Source organism: Corythoichthys intestinalis, chromosome 5 (assembly GCF_030265065.1).
Source record: "Corythoichthys intestinalis isolate RoL2023-P3 chromosome 5, ASM3026506v1, whole genome shotgun sequence".
Classification (NCBI taxonomy): Eukaryota; Metazoa; Chordata; class Actinopteri; order Syngnathiformes; family Syngnathidae; genus Corythoichthys; species Corythoichthys intestinalis.
Window position 1 is genome coordinate 30718999 of NC_080399.1, and position 25533 is coordinate 30744531.

The 25533-nt window shown below is 41.0% G+C and overlaps 1 protein-coding gene across 1 annotated transcript; it reads left to right on the plus strand.

Moving 5' to 3' along the window:
• Nucleotides 1–3651: 3651 nt before the first annotated feature.
• LOC130915769 (F-actin-capping protein subunit alpha-2-like) lies at nt 3652–24725 on the plus strand. The gene is made up of 10 exons (XM_057835814.1): nt 3652–3773; nt 14223–14286; nt 15235–15286; nt 15743–15806; nt 18730–18936; nt 21562–21641; nt 21723–21801; nt 21874–21945; nt 22459–22521; nt 24538–24725. The coding sequence occupies exons 1-10, from the start codon at nt 3690–3692 to the stop codon at nt 24676–24678; spliced, it is 906 nt and encodes a 301-aa protein (XP_057691797.1). The 5' UTR covers nt 3652–3689; the 3' UTR covers nt 24679–24725.
• The last annotated feature ends 808 nt before the right edge of the window (nt 24726–25533 follow it).

Genomic DNA, 25533 nt, shown 5'->3' on the forward strand with positions numbered 1-25533 from the left:
TCCGCCTGTCAATCTCCTGCTCCCTCCTACCCTCACTCGTGAACAAGACCCCAAGATACTTGAACTCCTCCACTTAGGGCAGGATCTCATCTCCGACCCGGAGAGGGCACTCCACCCTTTTCCGGCTGAGGACCATGGTCTCGGATTTGGAGGTGCTGATCTTCAGCCCAACCGCTTCACACTCGGCTGCAAACCGCCCCAGTGAGAGTTGGAGGTCACGGCTTGATGAAGCCAACAGCACCACATCATCTGCAAAAAGCAAAGATCCAATGCTGAGGCCACCAAACCGGACACCCTCAACGCTTCGGCTGCGCCTAGAAATTCTGTCCATAAAAATTATGAACAGAATCGGTGACAAAGGGCAGCCTTGGCGGAGTCCAATCCTCACTGGGAACGAATTTGACTTACTGCCGGCAATGCGGACCAGACTCTGACACCGGTCGTACAGGGACCGAACAGCCCTTACCAGGGGGCTCGGTACCCCGTACTCCCGGAGCACCCTCCACAGGACTCCCCTAGGCACACGGTCGAACGCCTTCTCCAAATCCACAAAACACATGTGGACTGGTTGGGCGAACTCCCATGCACCCTCGAGGACCCTGCCGAGGGTGTAGAGCTGGTCCACTGTTCCACGGCCGGGACGAAAACCACACTGCTCCTCCTGAATCCGAGATTCGACTTCCCGACGGACCCTCCTCTCCAGCACCCCTGAATAGACTTTACCGGGGAGGCTGAGGAGTGTGATCCCTCTATAACTGGAACACACCCTCCGGTCCCCCTTTTTAAAAAGGGGGACCACCACCCCGGTCTGCCAATCCAGAGGCACTGTCCCCGATGTCCACGCAATGTTGTAGAGGCATGTCAGCCATGACAGCCCCACAACATCCAGAGCCTTTAGGAACTCTGGGCGGATCTCATCTACTTCTGGGGCTTTACCACCGAGGAGCTTACCAACCGCCTCAGTGACTTCAACCCCAGAGATCGAAGAGCCCACCTCAGAGTCCCCAGACTCTGCTCCCTCAAAGGAAGGCGTGTCGGTGGAATTGAGGAGGGCTTCGAAGTATTCTCCCCACCTACTCACGACGTCCCGAGTCGAGGTCAGCAGTACACCATCTTCACTATACACAGTGTTAATGGTGCACTGCTTTCCTCTCCTCAGACGCCGGATGGCGGACCAGAATTTCCTCGAAGCTGTCCGGTAGTCGTTTTCCATGGCCTCGCCGAACTCCTCCCATGTCCGAGTTTTTGCCTCGGCGACCGCCGAAGCCGGTACCTGTCAGCTGCCTCCGGAGTCCCACAGGCCAAAAAGGCCTGATAGGCCTCCTTCTTCAGCTTGACGGCATCCCTTACCGCTGGTGTCCACCAGCGGGTTCGGGGATTGCCGCCACGACAGGCACCAACCACCTTACGGCCACAGCTCCGATCGGCCGCCTCAACAATGGAGGTGCGGAACATGGCCCACTCGGACTCAATGTCCCTCACCTCCCCCGGGACAAGGGAGAAGTTCTGCCGGAGGTGGGTGTTGAAACTCTTTCTGACAGGGGATTCTGCCAGACGTTCCCAGCAGACTCTCACAATACGTTTGGGCCTGCCAGGTCTGGCCAGCAACTTCCCCCACCATCAGAGCCAACACACCATCAGGTGGTGATCAGTTGACAGCTCCGCCCCTCACTTCACCCGAGTGTCCAAAACATGTGGCCGCAAGTCCGATGACACCATTACAAAGTCGATCATTTAACTGCGGCCTAGGGTGTCCTGGTGCCAAGTGCACATGTGGACACCCCTATGTTTGAACATGGTGTTCGTTATGGACAAACCGTGACGAGCACAGAAGTCCAATAACAGAACACCACTTGGGTTCTGATCGGGGGGGCCGTTCCTCCCAATCACGCCCCTCCAGGTCTCACTGTCATTGCCCACGTGAGCGTTGAAGTCCCCCAGTGGAACGAGGGAGTCCCCAGAGGGGGCGCTCTCCAGCACACCCTCCAAGGACTCCAAAAAGGGTGGGTATTCTGAGCTGCTGTTCGGTGCATAAGCGCAAACAACAGTCAGAACCTGTCCCCCCACCCGAAGGCGGAGGGAGGCTACCCTCTCGTCTACGGGGGTAAACCCCAACGTACAGGCACCAAGCCGGGGGGCAATAAGTATGCCCACACCTGCTCGGCGCCTCTCACCGTGGGCAACTCCAGAATGGAAGAGAATCCAACCCCTCTCGAGAGGATTGGTACCAGAACCCAAGCTGTGTGTGGAAGAGAGTCCGACTATATCTAGTCGGAACTTCTCTGCCTCACCCACCAGCTCAGGCTCCTTCCCTGCCAGAGAGGTGACATTCCATGTCCCAAGAGTTAGCTTCTGCAACTGGGGGTTGGACCGCCAAGGCCCCCGCCTTTGGCTGCCACCCAACTCTCTACGTACCCGACCCCTTTGGCCCCTCCCACAGGTGGTGAGCCCATGGGAAGGGGAACCCATGTTGCCTTTTCGGGCTGTGCCCGGCCGGGCCCCATGGGGACAGGCCCGGCCACCAGACGCTTGCCTTCGAGCCCCACCTCCAGGCCTGGCTCCAGAGGGGGGCCCCGGTAACCCGCGTCCGGGCAAGGGAAACTGGAGTTCATTTCTTTTTCTCATCATAAGGGGTCAGTTTGAGCCATGCTTAGTCTGGCCCCTCACCTAGGACCTGTTTGCCATGGGTGACCCTGCCAGGGGCTTAAAGCCCCAGACAACATAGCTCCTAGGATCATTGGGACACGCAAACCCCTCCACCACGATAAGGTGATGACTCACGAAGGAGGCAAGTCACACAGTTTAACGTTATGCTAACTCTGATGCACGTTGGACTTTCAATAGCAAAATTAGTGGTGTGTCCCCCACCACCACAACATTTATGTCTTTTTACATTACATACAGTGGCTGCTGCTGGCCGAGGGGGAAAAAAACAACAAACGTCTAATATCTCTCCTCTTCAAAGGGGGCGGAGGAGGCGGCATGTTGTGTTTCTGTCAGGGCTGTGAGTGCGTGTTTTTTGTCAAGTCATGAGCCGATCAAATGGCGCGTTCGAGGGGGAAAAAATGGACTGGGACATTCAGCAAGTGAAAAGAGTAGTTTTAAGTCTGAACATAATGAACATAATGAAAATAATTCACTTAATATTGATAGGGTCAATTATATGCTTACAGCATATGGGAAGACAATCTAAATTACTGTAGATATATAACTGAACTCATTACATAATGCGAATAAGGTTACTTAAAAGTTGGTGGGGACAATTAGAACATTCTGAAAAATTGGTAGTCCCTACTGTCCCTATGCAAACTTACATCTGATTATACTTGCATGTGACACAAAACTTTTTGTAAAAGATGATTTAACAAATCGAATGACAATGATCGTAATGGATTTGAAGTTATCCTAAAAAACGGGAAATTGAAAATAACATATTTAACACCACACATAATGTACAATATTTAATTGTAATTTACTTTTATATTCGAAATAGACCGGTATTGATACTGCTTAATGATAATTTTTATTGCTATTGTTATGAAAACATTATATGTAAAGGGCGATTTTTGTAGAGGGGTTTGTTTGTCTCCAGCCAGCGAGACTGGGCGTAACTTGATTTTGGGGGGCGTAACCAGACGTTGGGGAGGCTGCAGACAGATCGTATTGAAATTGGGGGAACCACCCATGTGATGACGTCACGGCGCGCTGACAAGCTGGTGGTGCCGGAAGAAAAGATGGCGGATTATTACGACCCGATCAGCAACCAGGAAAAGGTAGGAAGACTTTTAAATGAGCCAACCAAAGTACACTTGGGATAAGACAAGATACGATTATCCCTGGTGGCACTTGACCATGTTTTGAATGTGCTTCCGACGATGACCGTGTTTATTTGACGGCTGGAATTCGCGGGCCCGTCTGCCTCTGCTGCTGCTTGGGCTCTTCTTATTTTTAGCTCTACTTCCGCTCATTTTAGCGGAGCGCAAAACGGAGACTCCTTGTACGGTGCTGGCTCAAAATAGGAGTAGTGTTGGCCTTGTAATCACAACTAAGATAAAATATTGCGCATTGTTTTGCCGAGTGGATCGCGTCAATAGTCGCCTGTTGTCCGCCTTGGCAAAGTTTTTCGTATGCCAAAAAGCGGCTAGCTCGCATAGTTTAGCATGTAGCCGCTCGATGGCTAACAGTTAGCTCGACTTACTAACACGCCCTTTTGCCATTTTGATGCCGCTTATACTTTTCGACTTTATTTACGACACATATCAACATTTTACATTGACATTCGTGTCTCATAGAGATGCTTTTGAATGGAGCTAACGAGTGAAGACGATTGAATCAAGTTGTTTCAAAAAGACAGCTTGATGTTCATGTAAAAATATTTGTGATTTTTGTGGTCGTTTAAAGACAGACTGTTTGCCTCGACTTTGTGGTTCATACACACTGTAAAAACATGAAGAAAAACTGTCACCAACTTCCAGTGTGACCTTTATTTGGATGGTATAAATTTTGCTTGTTAGTTCAGTTTATTTCTAGATAAAGCTCGTAACTCAAATAAATAGTCCTTCGTATCAGTAGTCTCGGATGAGAGTAATTGGAAATTGCATGAATTCATTGTAGCCCACCTAAAACTATCACCTTGTATTTCTGTCACGTGTTTTGTTTTTGTTTTTTATAGGGATGTGCTAACCTGTAATGGTGTCTGTCAACGCTGTCTGTACTCCTTATTGTTATTATTAATGATTATTACTATAGACTGGAGGCCTGTCAAGGCGTCACTCAAGTAGTTGTTGTTCTTCTTGTGGAATCTTAACTTTTAAGTTCTACTCCGCTGTCATCCGTGAAGCAATCGTCTTGACACCTGGTAGCTTAGTAGAATGGAACAGTATCTGTCGATTCTTGGATCCCAATTTATTTATTTATTTTTTGTATCAGGGATGCTTAATTTATTGCAGACTTATTATTGCCTGTGTTGCTCGTAGGTTACTAGTCAGCCAATAAAGGACACATACACAGCCTTTTGCCTGTAGTGTTCTGTGGCACTCACATGCTTGTTTTAATTAAAACTGTGTTCTTGAACAATGTTAAACAGTACGTACACGTTTTCGTCTAAATTGGAGGATGAGGCATCAATGGTCCTTAGTGATGTAAACACTTGTATTCAATCTGTTAAAAAAGAGGTGTCAGTGCATCACTAGTTTTTTAATGATGCACATTGTTACATCAGTATTGTTTAAAAAACAAAAGAAAATATAGTCATAATTTGAATTTCCCATCTTTTCTCAAATGTTTCCAAGAACTAACAGTAGATTAATCCATCCATCCATCCATCCATCCATCCATCCATCCATTATCTTCCACTTGTTCCGGGGTCGGGTCGCGGGGGCAGCAGCTTTAACAGGGAAGCCCAGACTTCCCTCTCCCCAGCCACTTCAACCAGCTCCTCCGGCGGGAACCCAAGGCGTTCCCAGGCCAGCCGAGAGACATAGTCTCTCCTGCGTGTCCTGGGTAGATTAAACAGTAAACAGTAGATTAAACTATTCACTATTACAATACATCTATCGCTTAAGGCTCAGACCTGCTACTCACCAGCTAATATGAAAGCAAACAATGTCACGTAAGATTCTGACTGATGTCCCACAGGCAGGAGAAGCGTCTTAAAGGTTTGTTGGCTGGGTAAACTAGGGTGGTATTCTCTAAATGATTTAATCTTCAGGCCAAGGATTGACAGAAAAAGAAATGTCTTAACAAGCCACCACTTATGATAGAAGACGGCATGTAAATGTTACCTGGCAAAACAAAGAACAGCCTCTTCTTCTTAGCTTTTTGTTCGAGAACTTTCTATTGGCAGCGGAAGCTAAGCCACAGACACCCCCCCCCCCCCCCAGACACACACACACACACACACATACAGAATGAACAACAGGAAACAAACTGCTAAGTCAATCTGTTTGCGCTGCAAAAGAACCACTTGCACAAAATTAACTTTTTGCTTCTTCTGTACTTTGCAGACAATCAAAAATGCAAAACTAAAAGAGGTCATAGTTAAGAACATTGTATTATATTGTAAGATCCCCCTGAGTGTTGTGTTGGAGGATTTCTTACTGTATTATCGGTAAAGTTGTTCTAATTTAATATCCCAGATCCATAATCTTGTATTGATTTATAGTACAGTATATGGTAATCTGTACCTACAGAATCATGTCACCAAAAGGCCTGATATTGTATACTTTATTATTTAGATTTTTCATATATATGATTATTATTATATATGATATCATTATATATGATATGGAATAGCATCAGTTTTGTGACGATAACCAAATTCTGACTTGAGAACAAAACCAAAATAAAGTAAATTGATGCCAGCACAAAGCCTCAAGTTACCAAGTGTCACAGCAAAAATAAATGAATGAAATTAATACGCATCATAATATTTTCAAAATGCATTGAGTTCAAAACACTTAAAAAGATGTGATGATGCTTTAAAAAAGTTTACTTTAAAAAAAAGATATATATAATTCCAAACTCATATTATAATTAAATGCATAAGTGTTTGCATAATATGCTGACCAACTGAGTGATGGTTGTCTCAAAATAAATGTGCATGTCCACAATAGTGTATCCACTCAGCCTTAACAATTAACAAGCGAAATCGAATATCTACAAATGATGAGTCATGATAAATGGGGCACAACATTAACCCTTTAAGGTCTGGGCCTATTTTGTCTGATTTTGCATGCCTTTGAAGTTGCCTTTATATTTCAAAGAAAGAATTGTTTACGATGGCCTGGTTTGGTCCCTTTTTTTGTGACACCTTGAACTTCATGTCCAAACTGTTGTTTCCGTCACTGACCAATTATAAATCATCACTTTGGGCCCAAAAAGACCAAAAATTCCACAATCGTTTTGTCAAAATTTTTAATTTTGATGTCCAATTGACAACCAAACATGCGTAACGAACCGTTTTGAAACTTTGTAATATTTATTCAACATGTTAGGATGAACATTCAACCAAAAAAAATTAGAATAAATAGTCTTATATTTGACAATTCAACATAAACAACAGGTATAGCATAGGCGTTTTTTGCCTTTATACATGCTCTAGTCAAAACAGGTTATATACAGCAGACCGAACAGTGAAAAAATATATACCATCTAACACAAAAAGTGTTTAGAGGCCATCTCTTTATGAGTTTAGGTATTGCGGCCCATCACCTGATGAAAACTATGTACACACAATCAAGCTTCTTGAACAGCAGCAATATCAAAAGAAACTTTCAAAAGAAACTTTTTCCAGCCTAAAAAAAAAAAAAGTGAGTTTGCTCACCTCTGCTCGTCGATGGCGTCACCCACGTGTTCAAATACGTCACTATCTTCACTCGAGGACTCTTCCGAAGAAGACGATGATGACGAATTTGGACCATCCTCTTCCTCAAGTTGATCAAATAGCACAATTGCTTGCGCTAAATTTAGTTTTCCGTTCATTCTCAAAGTCACACAAAGTCGCTGCTCGATCCTAACGGCCGTCGGCTCGCCACCTCGCTGCTTCAGAACACTCCTCCCTCTCGTTCGGTGGAACCTCGCATGGCAGTTATATTTATTTAAATAACGCATTTTGTGCTTCCACTGTGACTTCGAAAGGGTTCGTTTGATTTGTGTTTTTTTCATGGAGCTTCCGTTTAGAAAAAGGACAAGAAATGATGGAAATATACTGGTAGACACAAACAAATGATCCATGCAGCGTTTTAATGTTTTTTTGAGAGGACAATAAAACTATAAAACTTAAATGACAATATCTCACGTTTTAATTGGTCGATTGACTTCAAATAATAACGAGAGTAAACCGCAACTTCCGCACTTTAAAACGAGACCAACCAACGGCATGTGGGTGACGTATTTAAAAGGTGAGGGCGCTTCAAAGACGACGTGCGCTGAGGACGCGCCGGCGCGTCCTTCGACTCTCAAGGGTTAAAGCACATTGGAAATAAAACGTGAATTTCGGGAATGTTCAGTCTATTTTAAAAATTTGAAAATCACGGATACAAAGTATTTGTGGATCTCAACAACACGTTGAAATCAAGTGCAAATGCAAATCCAGCACTACCTTGACATTTGTAAGGATAAGTGGAATGGAAGTTGAATGAATGAATTTTGAAACAACTTTCTCTCGATATAGGCAAAGTTCAGGGTCAAAAATTTGGATTTTATCTATTTTTGTTGTCAACGTACCTGACTTATTCGATTTATTTTCCCAGCCTAAGTTGTAATATGTAATGTTATCATAATTATCATATTGTTATATTGTTGCATAATTATGTAATATTTGTAAAAGTAACAGTAATATTGTATGTAAGCATACACATTTATGTATTTGTTGTCAGTAGTGTTGTTAATCTTACTTTAAAAAAAGTAATTAATTACAGTTACAAATTACTTCTCCCAAAAAGTAATTGCATTAGTAACTCAGTTACCTGAATGTAAGAGTAATTAGTTACTTGGAAAAGTAACTGGTGATAATTTTCATGGTTTTTCTTTTTTTCTCCCCCCCAAAAAAAGTTACACAATGTGAAGTTTAAAGGGTTTTTTGGGACAATTGGCCCTAGCCCAATTGTTTACCCTAAACTTAACTAGACACAGGGGTATTGCAATCATTGCGATAACTAGATAGTAACCTTTGCTATGTGTGGAAGTCATTTATGTTGTTGTTCAACCGTTAAAGTTGTTAAAATTGCTCCCTTTATTGAATTAGTTCCCTTCTGTCTACTTTTGACATGTGTAAGTTTTAAAACTATTTCATCATTTAAAGATGGATTTAAGTCAAGATTTTGCCGATTTAGGAGCACTTTAGATCAAAAGTTACTTAGGTTCGCCAGGAAGGTTCTCTACAACAGAGGCTTCCTGAGAAGGCTACTGCTCTAAGATGGCGGCTGTTTACTAACGCATCTAGTTCTTTATTATAAATGTTGCTAATGCAGCCGTGTCTGTCATTTGCATCTAGTTCTGTATACATGTGATATCTACCGAAGCATCATGTGGGCGTATTTTGTAGGCTATAGGCTACAATCAGGTATTATTGGAGCGACCCAGCATAGTAGCATCGCGTTTGCAATGGCATCACACTCCCTTGCCTGCCTCAGTAACGGTAACGGCGTTGCCAAGATGAGAAAAGTAATTAATTCGATTATTCACTACTGAAGAAAATAACGCCGTTAGTAACACCGTTATATTCTAACGCCGTTATTACCAACACTGGTTGTCAGTAGGCCTGCACAATATATCGTTTGAACATCACCCGCGCGATATGTGCATGCGCAATAGTCCTATCGCAAGACATGAATTTTTTTTTTTTTTTTATTAAACATGTTAACTTCTGTTTTGCTTCATAAAAGCAGCAACTGCAGAGACATGGCCTACTGGACCTTTTATATACACTGCTGGCCAAAATTATTAGCACCCCTGCATTTCTGTCAGATAATGCTCAATTTCTCCCAGAAAATGATTGCAATTACAAATGCTTTGGTAGTAATATCTTCATTTATTTTGCTTGCAATAAAAACACACAAAAGATTAAAAAAAATAATAATAATAAATCATTATAATTTACACAAAACTCCAAAAATGGACTGGACCAAAGTATTGGCACCCTCAGCCTAATACTTGGTAGCACAACCTTTAGACGAAATAAATGTGAACAACCGCTTCCGGTATCCATCAGTGAGTTTCTTACAATGCTCTGCTGGAATTTTAGACCATTGTTCTTTGGCCAACTGCTCCAGGTCTCTGAGATTTGAAGGGTGCCTTCTCCAGACTAACATTTTCAGATCGCCCCGCAGGTGTTCTATGGGATTCAGGTCTGGACTCATTGCTGGTCACTTTAGAAGTCTCCAGTGCTTTCTCTCAAACCATTTTCTAGTGCTTTTTGAAGTGTGTTCTGGGTCATTGTCCTGCTGGAAGACCCGTGACCTCTGAGGGCGACCCAGCTTTCTCACAGTGAGCCCTACATTATGCTGCAAAATTTGTTGGTAGTCTTCAGACTTCAGGGAACCTCCGCCATGTTTGACTGTGGGGACCTTGTTCTTTTCTTCAAAGGCCTCGTTTTTTTCCTGTAAACTCTTAAAACTCCCAAAAAGCTCTACTTTTGTCTCATCTGGCTAGAGAACATTATCCCAAAACGTTTTTGGCTTTCTCAGGTTTTGGCAAACTCCAGCCTGGCTTTTTTATGTCTCTGGGTCAGAAGTGGGGTCTTCCTGGGTATCCTACCATAGATTCCCTTTTCATTAAGACAGCAACCGATAGTACGGGTTGACACTGTTGTACCCTCGGACTGCAGGACAGCTTGAACTTTTTTGGATGTTAGTCGAGGTTCTTTATCCACCATCCGCACAGTATTTCGTTAAAATCTCTCGGTAATTTTTCTTTTCCGTCCACATTTAGGGAGGTTAGCCACACTGCCAAGGGCTTTTTACACGTATTGATGACACTGCGCATGGTAGACAGAGCAACATTTTTCAGTATTGTCTCATGTTGTATCACATGCTATTACTGACAATATTGTGCTTTGTCAACTAAAACTCTTAATTTCAAATGTTTTTTTATTTTCCTGACCAAACCTTTATCTCTGATAAAAGAAAAATATAAGTGCGGACAAAATGAACTTAATACAAGTGTCAGTTGTTGTTGTTTTTGTGGAATAAAATTTGCGCTAGGAGCGCCAGCCCCTTCATTGGCCGGGACCCCTAAGTAACTGCCTGGCTTGCCTGTCCGCCAGCCCCATCTCTGTTGAAAAGTGATGAAATAAGTGCAGAAAGTGTAAACAAAATTTTTTTCTTGCGTTTTATAGGCTACAGAGAGAGACGGGGGCGGGATGGGGAAGGAGGTTTGGCAGAAATTAAAGTAAGGCTTCAATGTAAAAAGAACTCTGAATTTATGGAATTAATGTTTAAGCATTATGCCTGTTTTGTTAGCCCAACTTAATGTTCCAAATATAGATTTAATCATGTTCATCTTAGAAAGATTAAATTATTACACAGAAATTGGGCAGCACAGTTGTTCGCTTAACAGCTCTGAGATCAAGGGTTCAATCACGGACTTCCTGTGTGGAGTTGTTCTCCCAGTCCCTCTGGATTTTCCCTGGTACTCTGGTTTTCTCCCACATCCCAATAGTCCATGGTAGTCTGATTAACCACTTTAAATTGCCCTTTGGCATATGAGTGTGTGCATGAATGGTTGTCTTAGCTCGCAACTGATTCAATGTGTAACCCGCCTACTGCCCATAGTTAGCTGGGATAGGCTCCAGCAGCACCGCAGACTCTTGTGAGGATAAGTGGCTCTGAAGATGAATTAACTTAGAAACTGCATACGAGTTAAGCCTGAACGATATATCATTTAAACATCGCCATCGCAATGTGCGCGTGCGAGATAGTCCCATCGCAAGCATGTGCGATAATTTTTATTTTTTTTAATCCACATACGCCTTGCTTTCTGATCTGCGCACAGCCTCACACCCTATCTCTCCCAGGCCTTTGTGCTTCTCAGTCACTGCAGCAGCTTATTAAAGTTAACTATGGCTTTGATCTGGCCAAAGAAGCAGACTTCACACAGGCATCTGTCAATCATCGTTTAACTTGTTAAACAGTTGTAAGGAAGCCGCGCTGGAATGAATGTGTGTGTGTGTGTGTGTGTGTGTGTGTGTGTGTGCGTGTGTGTGTGTGTGTGTGTGTGTGTGTGTGTGTGTGAGAAGACGTTGGAGACATATAAATGCCAAAAGTGATCATGAGGAGTTTGAAATTTCTACATGTCACTCTAACGGTCACAGCTAAGGTAGATAAACAGAAGCATTTCATAAAGCCAAGCATTTATCTACTACAGTACTTTATTCTTGTTCAAAAATGATTTGGTTGGACAGTTATGTTAAAAACTGATCATAATTATGACATTTGAAGGGCTTAAAAACCATTTATTTATATAAATTTTTTAAATCACTTTTGGGGGGGGGGAGTGAGAAAAAAAACATGTCTTATATGTATCTTTTTCCAATGCAAAATCTGAATAAATACATTGAGCACAAAAACACACACACACAAAATTGAGGGGTGGGGGGTGCGCTACTTCGCGGTTTTTCACTTATCGCGGCGGGTTCTGGTCCCCATTAACCGCGAAAAACGAGGGATCACTGTACACTGTGGTGATGGTGACTCATCCAAAGTCTTTCCAAACAGCTATTCAAGTCATCTAGTGAAAATTTCTTTCAAAAAATATATATAATTTTTAAAAAATATCGCAATATAATATCACAATATATCGCAAACCCTCAAAAAATCGCAACAATAGTTTTTTCCAATATCGTTCAGGCCTAATACGAGTTTTAAATAAATCTGCCAGCCAATGTTTCTTTTTGAGTGTATCATTAGGGTATGTACATTTTGGTCATCCTGCTGTGTCTTCTGTCAGTAAACTGGGATTAACTGTATGCAAGTCATGAATCCATGTTAATAATTTTATTCATTCGTGTTTAGAGTGAGAATGTCCAAGCTGGTATTGCTTGGAGAAGTCTCTCCGCGTTTAGAGTGAGAATGTCCAAGCTGGCATTTCTTGGAGAAGTCTCTCCGCAGCAGCAGTTGACAAACTTGTTAACTGCTTAAAAAAAAGTCACAGGCCAACTCAAAAACTAACAACAGAAGTTTTACAAACTGCCGTAAAATAATCACATTTGGGATTGGCTGATAGCTTCTACAGTTTCACTCCACTGACACATAGTCACATCACATTTGTGCATCGCTCCGGTCTTTTAATAGGCTATATTATCTTTCCTCGACTTTACATGTTTTATATGTTTTGTCCGCTTGCACGTGTTTTTTTTCTGAACTAGTCACAGGCAATTACAAAGTGGCTAACTTCAGGCATTGGCAGGTGCGCTTCTCGCCGGATCAATTTAAACGTGGAGCTCACACAGACATAACTCGTTGTTTTGAACCCAGAGGTTTTTCATTGCTCAGATTCATCACTGCTGAGTTTTTACAAGCGTAGTATTCATTTAGTTTAACAGCAGATAGATGGTGAGAAAAAAATTGTAAAAGACATGCTGCTTTGTTATTATCCGATCTCCATTTTCCGGCAGCAATCTTTTGTTGCTGCAATCGGTCTTTTCTCCATTAAAATGTCTCTGTCCTGGGCAATAGACTTGAATTTTATGATACTAATTTAAGTGGCGATGTAAATGAAGATAAAACAGATCTGTTGTGGCAGTTCTGATATTTAAAGCACTTATGCAAACTAAACAAAAGACCTTCTCTGTACAGTTATACTGTACTTTTGTCACATTGAAACAAGAATATACAGTACTCATGTTCAAAATTGAAGTAGTTTATCTGCTCAGTTACTTATATTTTTTAGATTGTTTAAATAAATACTGTTCCTTTTTTTCCCATGCCATGTGCAGCTGTTTCCGAGCCCATAAGCACATCACTCTTTTCACACGGGTGAATGATGTACAGAAGTTAGACAGTCAAGTTTAAAACATCCATGAATTCAGAAATATTAGGGTGATTGTTCTGACATTTTCAGAAATTTAAGTGAGCATTAGTGCATATGTCTGCATAATTTTGATGTCTGGAGTCTGGTGTATATATAACGACCCTCCTACCCCCCACATCCCCCGATTTGCCTCTTCAAACCAAAATACCCAACACTTGGATCACACACAAACAAATACAAAAAGCTCTGTGAGACCTATACAGACCCCCCCCCCCCCCCCCCCCACACACACACACACACACACACACACACGCATACACAATGCTAATACTTGCCCCAGGACAACTACAGTCTCACCCACACCTTCTTTCCTCGGCTTACCGACATGTAAGAACGTGGCTGAGCTGTTGGACGCCGCCAACAAATCTGGCTAGTCTTCCTCAGCACATTTTCTTGTCCTTATATGGTTGAGCAGTACGTGGGGGTGGGAGGGTCTGTTGTCTTTTTGTCATATGACCCAGAAACAGGAAGTGTTGCTTAGAAGCATCTGCATAGGAATGTACAAAAAAAAAATCGCGCTTGTTGAGACAAGCCCTTTCTCTCACTGTCAACTGGGGTCTTCTCTCATTCAGTTCCCAATTTTTTCATTCTTTTCACAGCAAAAAAAGATTTTGAATGCAGTTAAAGTTGAAAAATAACATTGATCTAGGCTCCATTTGTTTCTAAACCTCCATTTTGTCCTTTGCCTGCAGGTGCGCATAGCAGCTAAATTCCTCATTCACGCCCCACCAGGAGAGTTTAATGAAGTTTTCAATGGTAGGTTGTATTTTTTTCCAATTATTATTAACATGAAATGTACACGTGTATTTTTGGCAGCACCATGGCCTACTCTAGGGGTGGGCAATGTGTGTCACAGTGGGTGCAGGTTTTCATTCCAACCGATCAATAAGACAGCTTTTCACTAATCTGGTGTCTTACAAATGTAATCATTTGATTGCAGTCACACGACTTGTTTCAGCAGAAACCATTCTCTCTGTATGGGCTCGGGTGGAACGAAAACCTGACCCACAGCATGGCTCGAGGACCTGTATGAACACCCCTGGCGTACACTTTGGTATAACGCTGGGTGTCTAATGTACATAACTGAGATCACACTTTTATCATTCAGTGGCCTCTGCCCTCCTGTATGGAGTTTTCATGCATGCACCCCCATGCTTGTGTGCATTTTTCCTTCCACATTCCCCCCAAAATTGAAGTTAAATTGGTACATGTACATGGTACATGTTTGGATGTTTGTCCTTGTCTATGGCACTGAACGAGTTAATGATGGAGAATTCTGAAGTAATGCAATAATATTCATAATAAATTTGATGCTAATATATATAAAACGGATCATCAGATAAAATACAATTAACTGGAGAATAAGTATTTTAGGAAATACATTATTAATAAAAATTGAATACTTATATAAAGGACTAAAAACATCTGAGAATATTTACTCTTCAGATGCTGACAGGACATATTTAGGGTGGGTGGGCTGCGTGCATGGGTTTGTGTGCCTCTTATCTACTCTTGACAGATGCACAACCACACACTCTTGAACACAATCATTCTCCTGTTGCCATTTTCTTAACTGATTTTTATGGGATTTTACACCCTGTTCTACTCTGTTTATTTGCCATGAATGACTCACTCTCTCTCATCGGAACTCTCTTCTTGTCTCCTCCTCTACCTTCTTATCTACTTGTCTGTGTCTGTTTGTAGATGTGCGATTGCTGCTCGACAATGACAATCTTCTCAGAGAAGGCGCAGCGCAGTAAGTGGTCCTCTCTTTGTTTTAATTGATCTTTTATAGACTTCAGCTGTATCTTAGTAGATTTTAAAAGTAGTGCTGGGCAATTTGGCCTAAATTTTATGTCTGTATTTTTCCCCCCTCCAAAAGTCAATGATCCAGAAAATTTCAATTTGATAAACCAAAGTTATCTTAGGCTGCCATTGACAGTGACAGTTGTCCGATCCATTTGAAATACGAAATACTAATATGACAATTGACAACCCTGGGCAAAAAACCTGAAGATAGCTTGCAATTCCAAGTTGGGCCGCAGTGGTTGCAGGATTTCATTCAAACAAAACAAGACTGCACATTTTCCCCAATCTGATGTCATATAGGTTTACCCACAGCGGCCCTTAAGGACCGGTTTGAAAACCTCTGATGTAAACGGCAAATGGTTTTCATTTTTTCATTCCTTTCTTTCCCCTCCTCCTTTGGCAGTGCGTTTGCACAGTACAACTTGGAGCAGTTTACCCCTGCAAAAATTGAGGGCTACGACGACCAGGTGATTATGAAAAGAACTTTTTTTTTTTTTTTTAATAAATACAATTCTTTTTTAAAATGCGTAGTCATAAGATCCAATATGTGGTAAATTTGTACCATGCATAGTTTTTTGTGTGTGTGTGTGTGTGTTTGGGTGTGTACCTAGAATTTTTGTTTATGTTTAGTGAACCTGTATAGCGTGCTAAGCTAACATTGTTGCTAATGCAATGCTTGTGTACTTTTTTTTGTAGTTTCACAACGGTCTAAAGAGGACAATGGTTTGAGGACATTTTATTAATAAATCAGATGAAAAAGGAAGAAGTCTGATTATTAAGGCGTCGTTCACTAGCTGTCTAGCTTTAGAAAAAGTAGACGCTTCGGAGTGAGGACAGCATAGACAGATTTAAATGACAGTAGAGTGAAATGCCCACTACAGTCCTTATGTACCGTAGGTTGAATGTATATATCCATCTTGTGTCTTATCTTTCCATTCCAACAATTTATTTTACAGAATATATATATAATTTACAGAAAAATATGGCATATTTTATAGATGGTTTGAATTGTGATTAATTGCGATTAATTACGATTAATTAATTTTTAAGATATAATTTACTCGATTAAAAATTTTAATCGTTTGACAGCTCTAATTTTAATCATATAAGCATTACTTTTATCCTTTGGCTAGCCACTCATTTTACATTTATTCCTGTAAACATTGGCACAAATTGAATATAATCTTTCTGAGACAATTATACGTCATGCGTGCATAATTCCTTTGCACAGCAACGTATTGTTTCAGTAGTCAGGCAGCCACAAGTCGTTTTTTATTGAGGAAAATACAAGTAAATGAAATAGTCAATAGCGGGATTTGAACCAACACTTCCTGTGTATCAGCCAACCGCTTATACCGCTGGACTATACTTCTGCAGGACATGTCCGTCATGAAATTCTGTTATAAACATGACAGAATCCACATGCGTTGTTTGTCTCTGTGCAATAAAATCTGAAAGGGAACACAACTAAAAAGAGAGAGCGGCTGGCTTGACCACTTATTTAGAAAATGCGGCTAACTTCACCGAAGTTGCCAGCCAGACGCAGTTTCTCGTGCTGAACTCGAAGGCACACAGCAGTGACGTAACAAAACAGCCCAGCCCGTGTGATTGGCTGTTTAAAAGCGAGACGTCTGATTGGCTGCAGACGGGCTTTGTGTCTCGGCTGCGCGAAAGGAGTCTCAAAAAGATCAACACACTCGTGAGCTGGAATTTCAAATTAAAAGCAAGTTATAAATTCGCGTAAGACAATTCACACACATTTGATGAATGTGTGTTTTGTGTGATATGTTTACGAATCATACAATGCGTGTGTTTCGTGTCATATGTGTTTATAAATCCCACAATGCGTGTGTTTCATGTTAGATATGTGTGTTCATTATGAGACTGCTCGAAACTCAAATCACTTTTGTCATTGTAAACATTGTCAGTTAGCTAAAAGACAGCAGCTAATCTGCTACTACTTCAAATGGCAAACCAGAGGAGTTTACCGCCGTTAACTGCCTGATACGTCAAAAGTAAGGTTGAACCGTTAAAATTCACAATTCATGGGAATAGGCGACCAAACAAACATCAACAGAGGTAAAAGCAATCAACAAGGAGGAACAGTTTATCTCGCACTCACCTGTTAAGCAGGTGGGAAGATGTCATTTGCACCGGCGACCAATTGGCACACGCACCGTAATATTGATGCTGCATTCACGTGTTGTTAGAGTAATCGATGAAATTATTCTCTATTGCATGGTGTATGTAAAAGGCGCCAAACAGTCACACAACTTGTGACGTATCGATGGAGCATTAAAATATTGTTATCTCAAATTACGACTTTACAACACATCAGATCGATTTTCCAACTTAGGTACTCAGATATCCCACCACACATAAATGCAGCATATCTCCCAAAGGTGCTTCGTGGAAGTCCAAAGTTACGTACATAAATTACCATGTTAAGGAGCCACATGCAGATTGTGTAAATGGATTGAACAGAGCAACATGACCATATTAAATAGGCGCATTCCGTAGATTATTCTATGTTGACTTAATTAAAACTCCAAAGTATTTATTTATTTTTTAAAAAACATTTTTTACAGGTGTAATTTATACTGGGGGCACTACAGATAAATACTGGGGCACGTGCCCCAGTGAATATGTCTGGCGACGCCCATGCCCGCTACTCTCACGTGATCTTGCAATCCTCCCGTGAATGTTTGAACTGCTACACAGTCGCTCTGCTCGTAAAACAGATCCTGTTGAAATTGGCGGGCGAATGTCAGCGGTGCATTGACGCGTCGGCAACGTTGATGTCGACACACCGCAGACGCGCCTGGTGTTAAACCGGGATTAGGATAGGCAGTATGGATGTAATGGATTGGATCTTTTTGTTTCCAACGTTTCCTCCTCGTTATCACTTGTTATCTTATGTGCTGGCATCGCAAAAAAGAAAAACTTAAGCATCATCATTGGCAAATTATGTGACCAAACGAATGTACTACAACACCAGTAATGATTGCAGAGCGTTACATCAACGTGTCATCATATCCCAGCTTTCACCACACTGCTCGTGTCAATTCCCCCGCTGCCTGCATTCCCAGCAGCATTAATGATGGTGTTCACATACATCTCCTTTTGTCTGTAGTTCCTGCATCACTTTTCTCATGCTTATATAGGCCACTTCATGTGGTACATAAAGTCGTACATCCTTTTTTAAAAAGTTGCTTCAAATGTAGATGTCATGAAAGGGGGGGGGGGGTATTTCAGAAAACAGGAAAAAATATATATTTTTCAAGTGAAAAAGCTGTTCACTTTGTTTGCGAGAACAAGTTGTAGTTTTTTTCTCTTTCTTTCTAAAGAAAGCGGAACAATTTCTGATCTAGTTGTTCTGCTCACCAATAGGTCTTAATCACAGAACATGGAGATCTAGGGAACGGCCGTATCCTAGACCCCAAGAACAAGATCTCTTTCTCCTATGACCACTTGAGAAAGGAAGCCAGTGACCCCCGGCGTCATGATGTTGACAGCTCCATAGAGGAGTGGAGGAGTGCCGTGGACACAGCTGTCAGGGCCTATGTCAAAGAGCACTACCCCAGCGGAGTCTGCACCGTGCGTTTTTTTTTTTGTTTTTTGTTTTTTTTTAAAGCAACACTAGGGAACTTTTCAACCTTTATAAAATATTTTCATAACATTCGTGATGATATGTTGACTGTCAACTAGTTAAATGACACCTCTGTTTTGGCCTGTAGCGCTTTCACCAGCACTAATTTTGAGGAGGGTGGCAGGAACCATGCCACACAAAAAAAACTACAAATGGGCTGACTGCTTTATGGTATACGTCACGTCCTCCTTCCCCCATTCGTTGTAAAGACGGCAGTCTATGCGAACGCTTTCTCTTGAATTCTGCAAAGATGGCACAGCAACAAAAGGGACAAAAAGATGAAACGATACTCAAGAATAAACATTGGCCCAGCTTTCACTCGCTGTCGTGCTAACCCCTTTACCCTGAACTCGTCAGAGTCAGTCGCTGGGGATGGCGGGAACGGTGGTGGGGATACGGTACAAAATGAAACGTTTCTTATTAACATCGTCATATGATATTGTTTAGCCACAACTTGATTCATTACCTCATCACTATTTATCCTTCAAACAGCCGATTGAAACAAAAATGTAGTTCAATCCAACTGCAGGTGTCCAGGAGATTAGGATTTTACAATATTGTGCGCTTTTCCTCATGAGAAATGCAGTAAGGCAAAACACTCACGCTTTTGTCCACCTGCGCTGCTAAAATCAAACAAAACAAAGTTCCTTAGTGTTGCTTTAAAATGTATTCATATTAAAGCTTTTGTTTAGTCCTTTCATTTTTTCATATGTATAATCCTGAAATACTGGATTGGGTACTGTACATGTGTACGCATATGCAGCAGTATTGCAGTTCATAGTTTGTACCCCTTACCATATCTGACGGTTTTAAGTACTTGTTTTCATGGGTTTTTACACTATCCCTAATGACCATTATGCTTCCATGTGGGAACGAAGGCCCAGTCATCGATGCATGTATTTTCCTTCAGAATTAAGCCATGTCTACACCTAGCAGTTTTGTTTTTTTTTTTAAACCGAGGACCCTGCCCTAATACGTTGGGGGAAAAATAATTACCTCCACACCAGCAAATTTCTCGGAAAAAACAAAAACTTCCATAGCCAACCGCATTCATTCATTTTTAGGTACATTCGAAAAATAATTGTCCATAATACCCCCATTCTTCGCATGTGTTCTTCAATATGAAGCACTGCAAGAGTTTCTAAATAAATGGAAGAAAAAAAAGGACCGGTTTAATTTACTCCGAATGCAAACATTGGTCTCATGTGCAAGGGCGTAGGTTTGGTTTTAATATTGGTAGGGACGATATAACCGCATAACCTGCATGAAAATTTTTTGCTGGAGACGGAACATTAATAAGACCAAACATATTTGGTGAATGGAGGTCAGGGCTACATTTCTCACCAATATGAACCTAATTAATTGATAGGCTAAATGATTAATGCAAAATAAATCTGTGTTGACCTATACTAACTTTCACACTGCAAATTTATAACGTTAATCTAACGTTAATTTTTGTTAAATAAAGTCAAATAATTTTTTCCATCTTTTTTTGTGTTAAATTCTAGTTAACAGATTAATGCGTCAGATTCTTCCACTTTAAGTAAGTATTACTATTTGTTCGTATTGAGCCAATACATCTAAAAGTTGGTCATTTTTCACCTACATCAAGGAAAAAATTCTTTCAAATGATGTTATGAACAATATTCTTGGATTAAGAACATTTCTGACAAACAAGATTTTCTTTTAAGATTAAATATGCAAACTTTTTGCTCAAAATAAGTCTTAAGCTTATTTTCAGCTAGCTGTTTTTCTTATTTCAAGGAATCTCAGTGAGTAAAACTTGAAGCACTGTAGCAGTAGCAAAATTAGTGGCGTGTTCCCCACCTCCACAACATTTACGTCTTTTTACATTGCGCACAGCGGCTGCTGCTGGCGGGGAAAAAACTTCTAATATCCCTCGTCTTTGAAGGGGGCGGGGGAGGCGGCATGTTGTATTTCTGTCGGGCTGTGAATGGGTGTGTGGCGGGGAGCCAAGTCATCAGCCAATCAAACGTGCTTTTGAGGGGAAAGAATGGACTGGCACATTCAGTGAGTGAAAAGGGGTCAGTGCAAGTCTGAACATAATGAAAGTACAGTAATTCACTTAATAATGGTGGGAAGACCATTTAAAGGACCTCTATAACTGAAGTCATTATATAATGCAAATAAGGTTGCTTAAAAGTTGGTGGGGATGATTTGAGCATCCTGAAAAGTTGGTTGTGTTATGTCCCTACCGTCCCTATGTAAATCTACGCCCTTGCTCATGTGTGACATAGGGTCAAAGTTTGTCGCAGTCAGTGACGTTTCCAGAGTTAAATCTCCGGTTATTAGTGTCGACATGATCACGCCTCAAATGCAGAATTCGCACATGTTCACTTTGGACGGACGTTTTAAGAACCCTCGTTTAAATGTGTGTGCGCATGTGGATGATCGGCCAAACCGTAGAAAAAGTTATTTTTGCCAAATACCCTACTATGTGTAGACATGGCCTTAGTTTCTTGTAAAAATTGCAGCTTTTCTCACAACTTAACCCTCTAAAGATCGGTCATCCATTCTCTGTCACAAAATGGTTTCGTTTGTTCTTTGTTCAGATTTACGGCAAAAACATCGATGGACAACAGACCATCATTGTATGCATTGAGTGCCATCAGTTTCAGGCCAAAAACTACTGGTACCTTATAATTCATTCAAATGCAAATGGGTTGGAGGGAGTTGTATATCAGGACTACACATTCTCGCTCTCTGTGCCTAGGAATGGACGCTGGAGGTCAGAATGGAAATTCACCATCTCTCAATCCTCCACTGAAGTGGCAGGAATCATGAAGATTCAGGTCATTTTCCAAGCCAGGTGCTGATATTGACACTCTGGAACCCCCTAACAGTGTCCGCCTCCATCTAAACAGGTTCATTACTATGAGGATGGCAATGTTCAGCTCGTAAGCCACAAGGACGTGAGGGAGAAAATGACCATTTCTGTAAGTTCCAGCTATTTTCTTCCCGACTTCTTACACTCTCAAAAGTAGGCTTTCAATGATCCTCTTTGCCTAATTTCTTTTGTCGAACTAAAGTTCAACAAACATTCTGCCGTACAGATATTGCGTCATTTATTCTTACACCCACATGCTAAAAAAAAAAAAAAAAAAAAATACTCTTTTTACAGCCTGTGGTATTGCAAACTCAGGAGTTGTGAACAAACATTGGTACCTTCTGCCTGTTCCACAAGACCTTGGCTAACATCATGAAGCATCTCATTTGTTATCACATGTCTCAGACCACGATAGTTGCCATTGACCCTTTAATTCAGACAAAAATTTAACTGAAAATAATAATAATCTAGTGATCTTCCACAGTCTTCTCTCACATTAACAATGAATCACGCGAAGTCGCATTCTTGTTTCTTCGTTTTTGTACTTTTTTTCCCCTTTTTTTTAAGCTTACAATTTTTTTTTTTTAAATGTGACTGTAATGAGCTGCTAATCTCTTACCAGAATGAGGTTTCAACCGCAGAAAGGTTTGTAAAGATCATGGAGACAGAAGAAGGCAAATATCAGGTATGTGCAGAGTCCACTCCCCGTTTGCCTCCGGTTAGATCAGGGGTGTCCAAACCGGTCCTCAAGGGGCCACTGTGGGTCCTGGTTTTTGTTCCTACCAATTGAGCACAGACAGTTTAGCCAATTAGGTTTCTGCTGAAACAAGCAGCACATGACTGCAATCAACTGGTTACACTTGTAAGACACACGATTTGTGCAAAGGTGTCATCCTGTTTTGTTGGAAAGAAATCCAGCACCCACAGCAACCCGATGTGGAATAGTTTGGGGACCCTTGGGTTAGGTTATAGATATTGCAACAGCGACTTGATTCTGATCTTTTTTGGTCTTAACTAACCTGGCACCCTAGATTTATTGTTCCATGTATCCGCTATGAATATACTGTATTCCACATATCAATCTGGGAAAGATCCAATCAAGACCTGTATCATGGGAGGAACCATAAAAAAAAAGACTGCTGATTGGATGATGGCTCTTCTCGTCACTCACGAAAAAAGTTGTTTCTTGTCAAAAAAAGCTTTTAGTAATGTTCTTTGCTCTTTAAATGAGGAAATTCTCTTTCAGACAAGACTTGGGAATTTGACCTACAAGCAGAGGTGGGTAGAGTAGCCAAAAAATTACCTAAGCAAGAGTAGCTTTACATCAAAATATTACTCAAGTAATAGTAGTCATCCACAAAATGTACTCAAGTACAAGTAAAAAAGTATCCAAGAAAAACAATACACAAGTAATGAGTAACTTTGTGAGTTTCTGCTTATTTATTTTTTTAAACTATGGTATTTTTTCTCTCAGCACAACCTTAACTATATGAACTGTCCTATAATGATACTGTCCAATAATCCTTTACAAAGATACAAAAAAAAATTAATTCCGAGAGAAAAAAAAAAAGACAAATGAAGCATTATTTGTCCAAAGAGCATGATTGCCCTCTAGTGGAGAAAATAGTTCCTAGTTTGAATAGTGAATACTTCCTTCGTAGTTACTATTAAGAAATTAAAAGGATCATGTCTCCGATTTTCCATGGCGGTTTCAAATAAAAACTGGGAGAGAGGTTTAAATCCATGCTTTCGACTCAAGTTGAGGGCAGCGTTCTATGTCAAATACTTCATTTTTTACAGTGCTTCAAAGACACCACATCCTTAAACAGGCTGGCAAGCTTGAGTCAGATTGGTGTAATGGAGTCATGTGATTATTGTTGGACGTCTCATTGGTGAAATTAGTGGAGCTAATCTTGGAATCGCTGGCAAAAAAAAAAATAAATCCGTACAATAAAGAGGAAGAATATAATGACTGTGTAGCCCAAAGTAGCGACGTAAGAGTAGTGTTTGTTTCTTCACTAATCTACTCAAGTAAAAGAAAAACTACTCTTAGAAGTACATTTTTATCAAAAAGTTACTCAGGTAAATGTAACTGAGTACATGTAACGCGTTATTACCCACCTCTGCCTACAAGAACCGCTTTGCATTCTGTCATAGTCTTCTAACAGATAGTCGCCTACTGCTCACGTTTGCAGCTCCTGCTTCTTTCCCCTAATTGGCCTGCCAATAGAAGGTAGCCAATCTACATTAAGCCACTGTAGAACGTATTGGTTCTTGGACAAGTAAAACATTGATTCCCGTCCCGCCAAAATCTTCTTGATAATCTGAATTAACTTCAGAAATTGACCTATCAACAAGAACCGCTTTGCAATCCGACATTACATTAAAAAAAATAGTTGCTTCCTGGTCACGTGTGCAGCTACCGCCTCTTTCACCTGATTGGCTCAAACATCAGATGAACGGGGAAGTCGTTGGACAGTTGAGGTTTGCAAGACTGCATGATGAATCAATGAATCAGGAACTACTGTCTTGCTTGCAAGGCTAGGTCTTAACACTACCACAATTAATTTGAATGGAAAATTAGTTACACGCTTTGTTATAGAATGAATTTAATCTAGAAGCCAAAGAACTATTACAACTCGGAAGATTCCATAACGTTTTTTTGGGTGGGGGGGGTTACTTTTGCTGTCATCCCACACAGAGAGCGATCAACGAGAATTATCAGACCATGTCGGACACTACTTTCAAAGCCTTACGCCGCCAGCTTCCTGTGACGCGCACCAAGATCGACTGGAACAAGATTTTGAGCTACAAGCTCGGCAAGGAGATGCAAAATGCTTGAAAAAAAAATAACTTACCCCACACCACCTTGTCTTTAACATACAGACACCCACAGACATACACACAAACACCAACAATGTTGCATGACTGGATAGTTGTATTTGTCTTTGTACAAAAAGAAAAAAAATGAAGACAGAAGATGCAAGATGTCAAATTTACTCATTGGATGTTTCCTTTTATTGATGTTCTTTTATACACGTACACACACACACACCTAGGCGCGTCTCCTTGCTATATCTGGTGTATTGGAAAGATATATATATGACATAGGAACGAAAGTAAATGAGGGCAGCAGGGAAAATGTATGCATAAATACAATTATTTGTAGTTAATTTACACAAAAATAACTTGTGCTTTTTGGTTAAACCCCCCCCCCCCTTTTTTTTTTTTTTTTTTTTTTTTTTTTTTTTTTTTTTTTGGGCTGGTTTCTCGTCCACTGTCTGTCCCGTTTCTCTCTCTGCTGACAGACTGAACGGCCTTGTCCATCTATGACCGACCAACAAGCTTCATTAACCAGTTGCCCGCTGCATCCAAAAATATTAAACGTTACAATAAAACAAGTTCATAAAAAAGTATCACTTTTCTCCTCATGTGCTTATTTGTACTCAGCAGAACCTTACCAGACTGTATTATATGATGATAAAAACAAAACACTGTAACATATATATATATATATACATATACCTGTATGAAATATCCTCTCGGTCGGTTTGGTGGTTATTGCCATGACCTCCATTGTAACCTGGTCACAGTCATGTTGGATTAAATAACAAATTTTCTATCCAAACAGTCTGAATTTCTGGTGTCCTCTATGTGAAGATGATTATTTTTAGTTTAATAGAAAAAGGTGGTTTGT

Coding starts and splice junctions, on each gene's coding strand:
- LOC130915769 (XM_057835814.1), top strand. CDS start 3,690: ATGACGTCACGGCGCGCTGACAAGCTGGTGGTGCCGGAAGAAAAGATG. Junction 21,642..21,722: donor TTTCAGGCCAAAAACTACTG/GTACCTTATAAT, acceptor CTCTGTGCCTAG/GAATGGACGCTGGAGGTCAG. Junction 22,522..24,537: donor CAGAAGAAGGCAAATATCAG/GTATGTGCAGAG, acceptor CATCCCACACAG/AGAGCGATCAACGAGAATTA.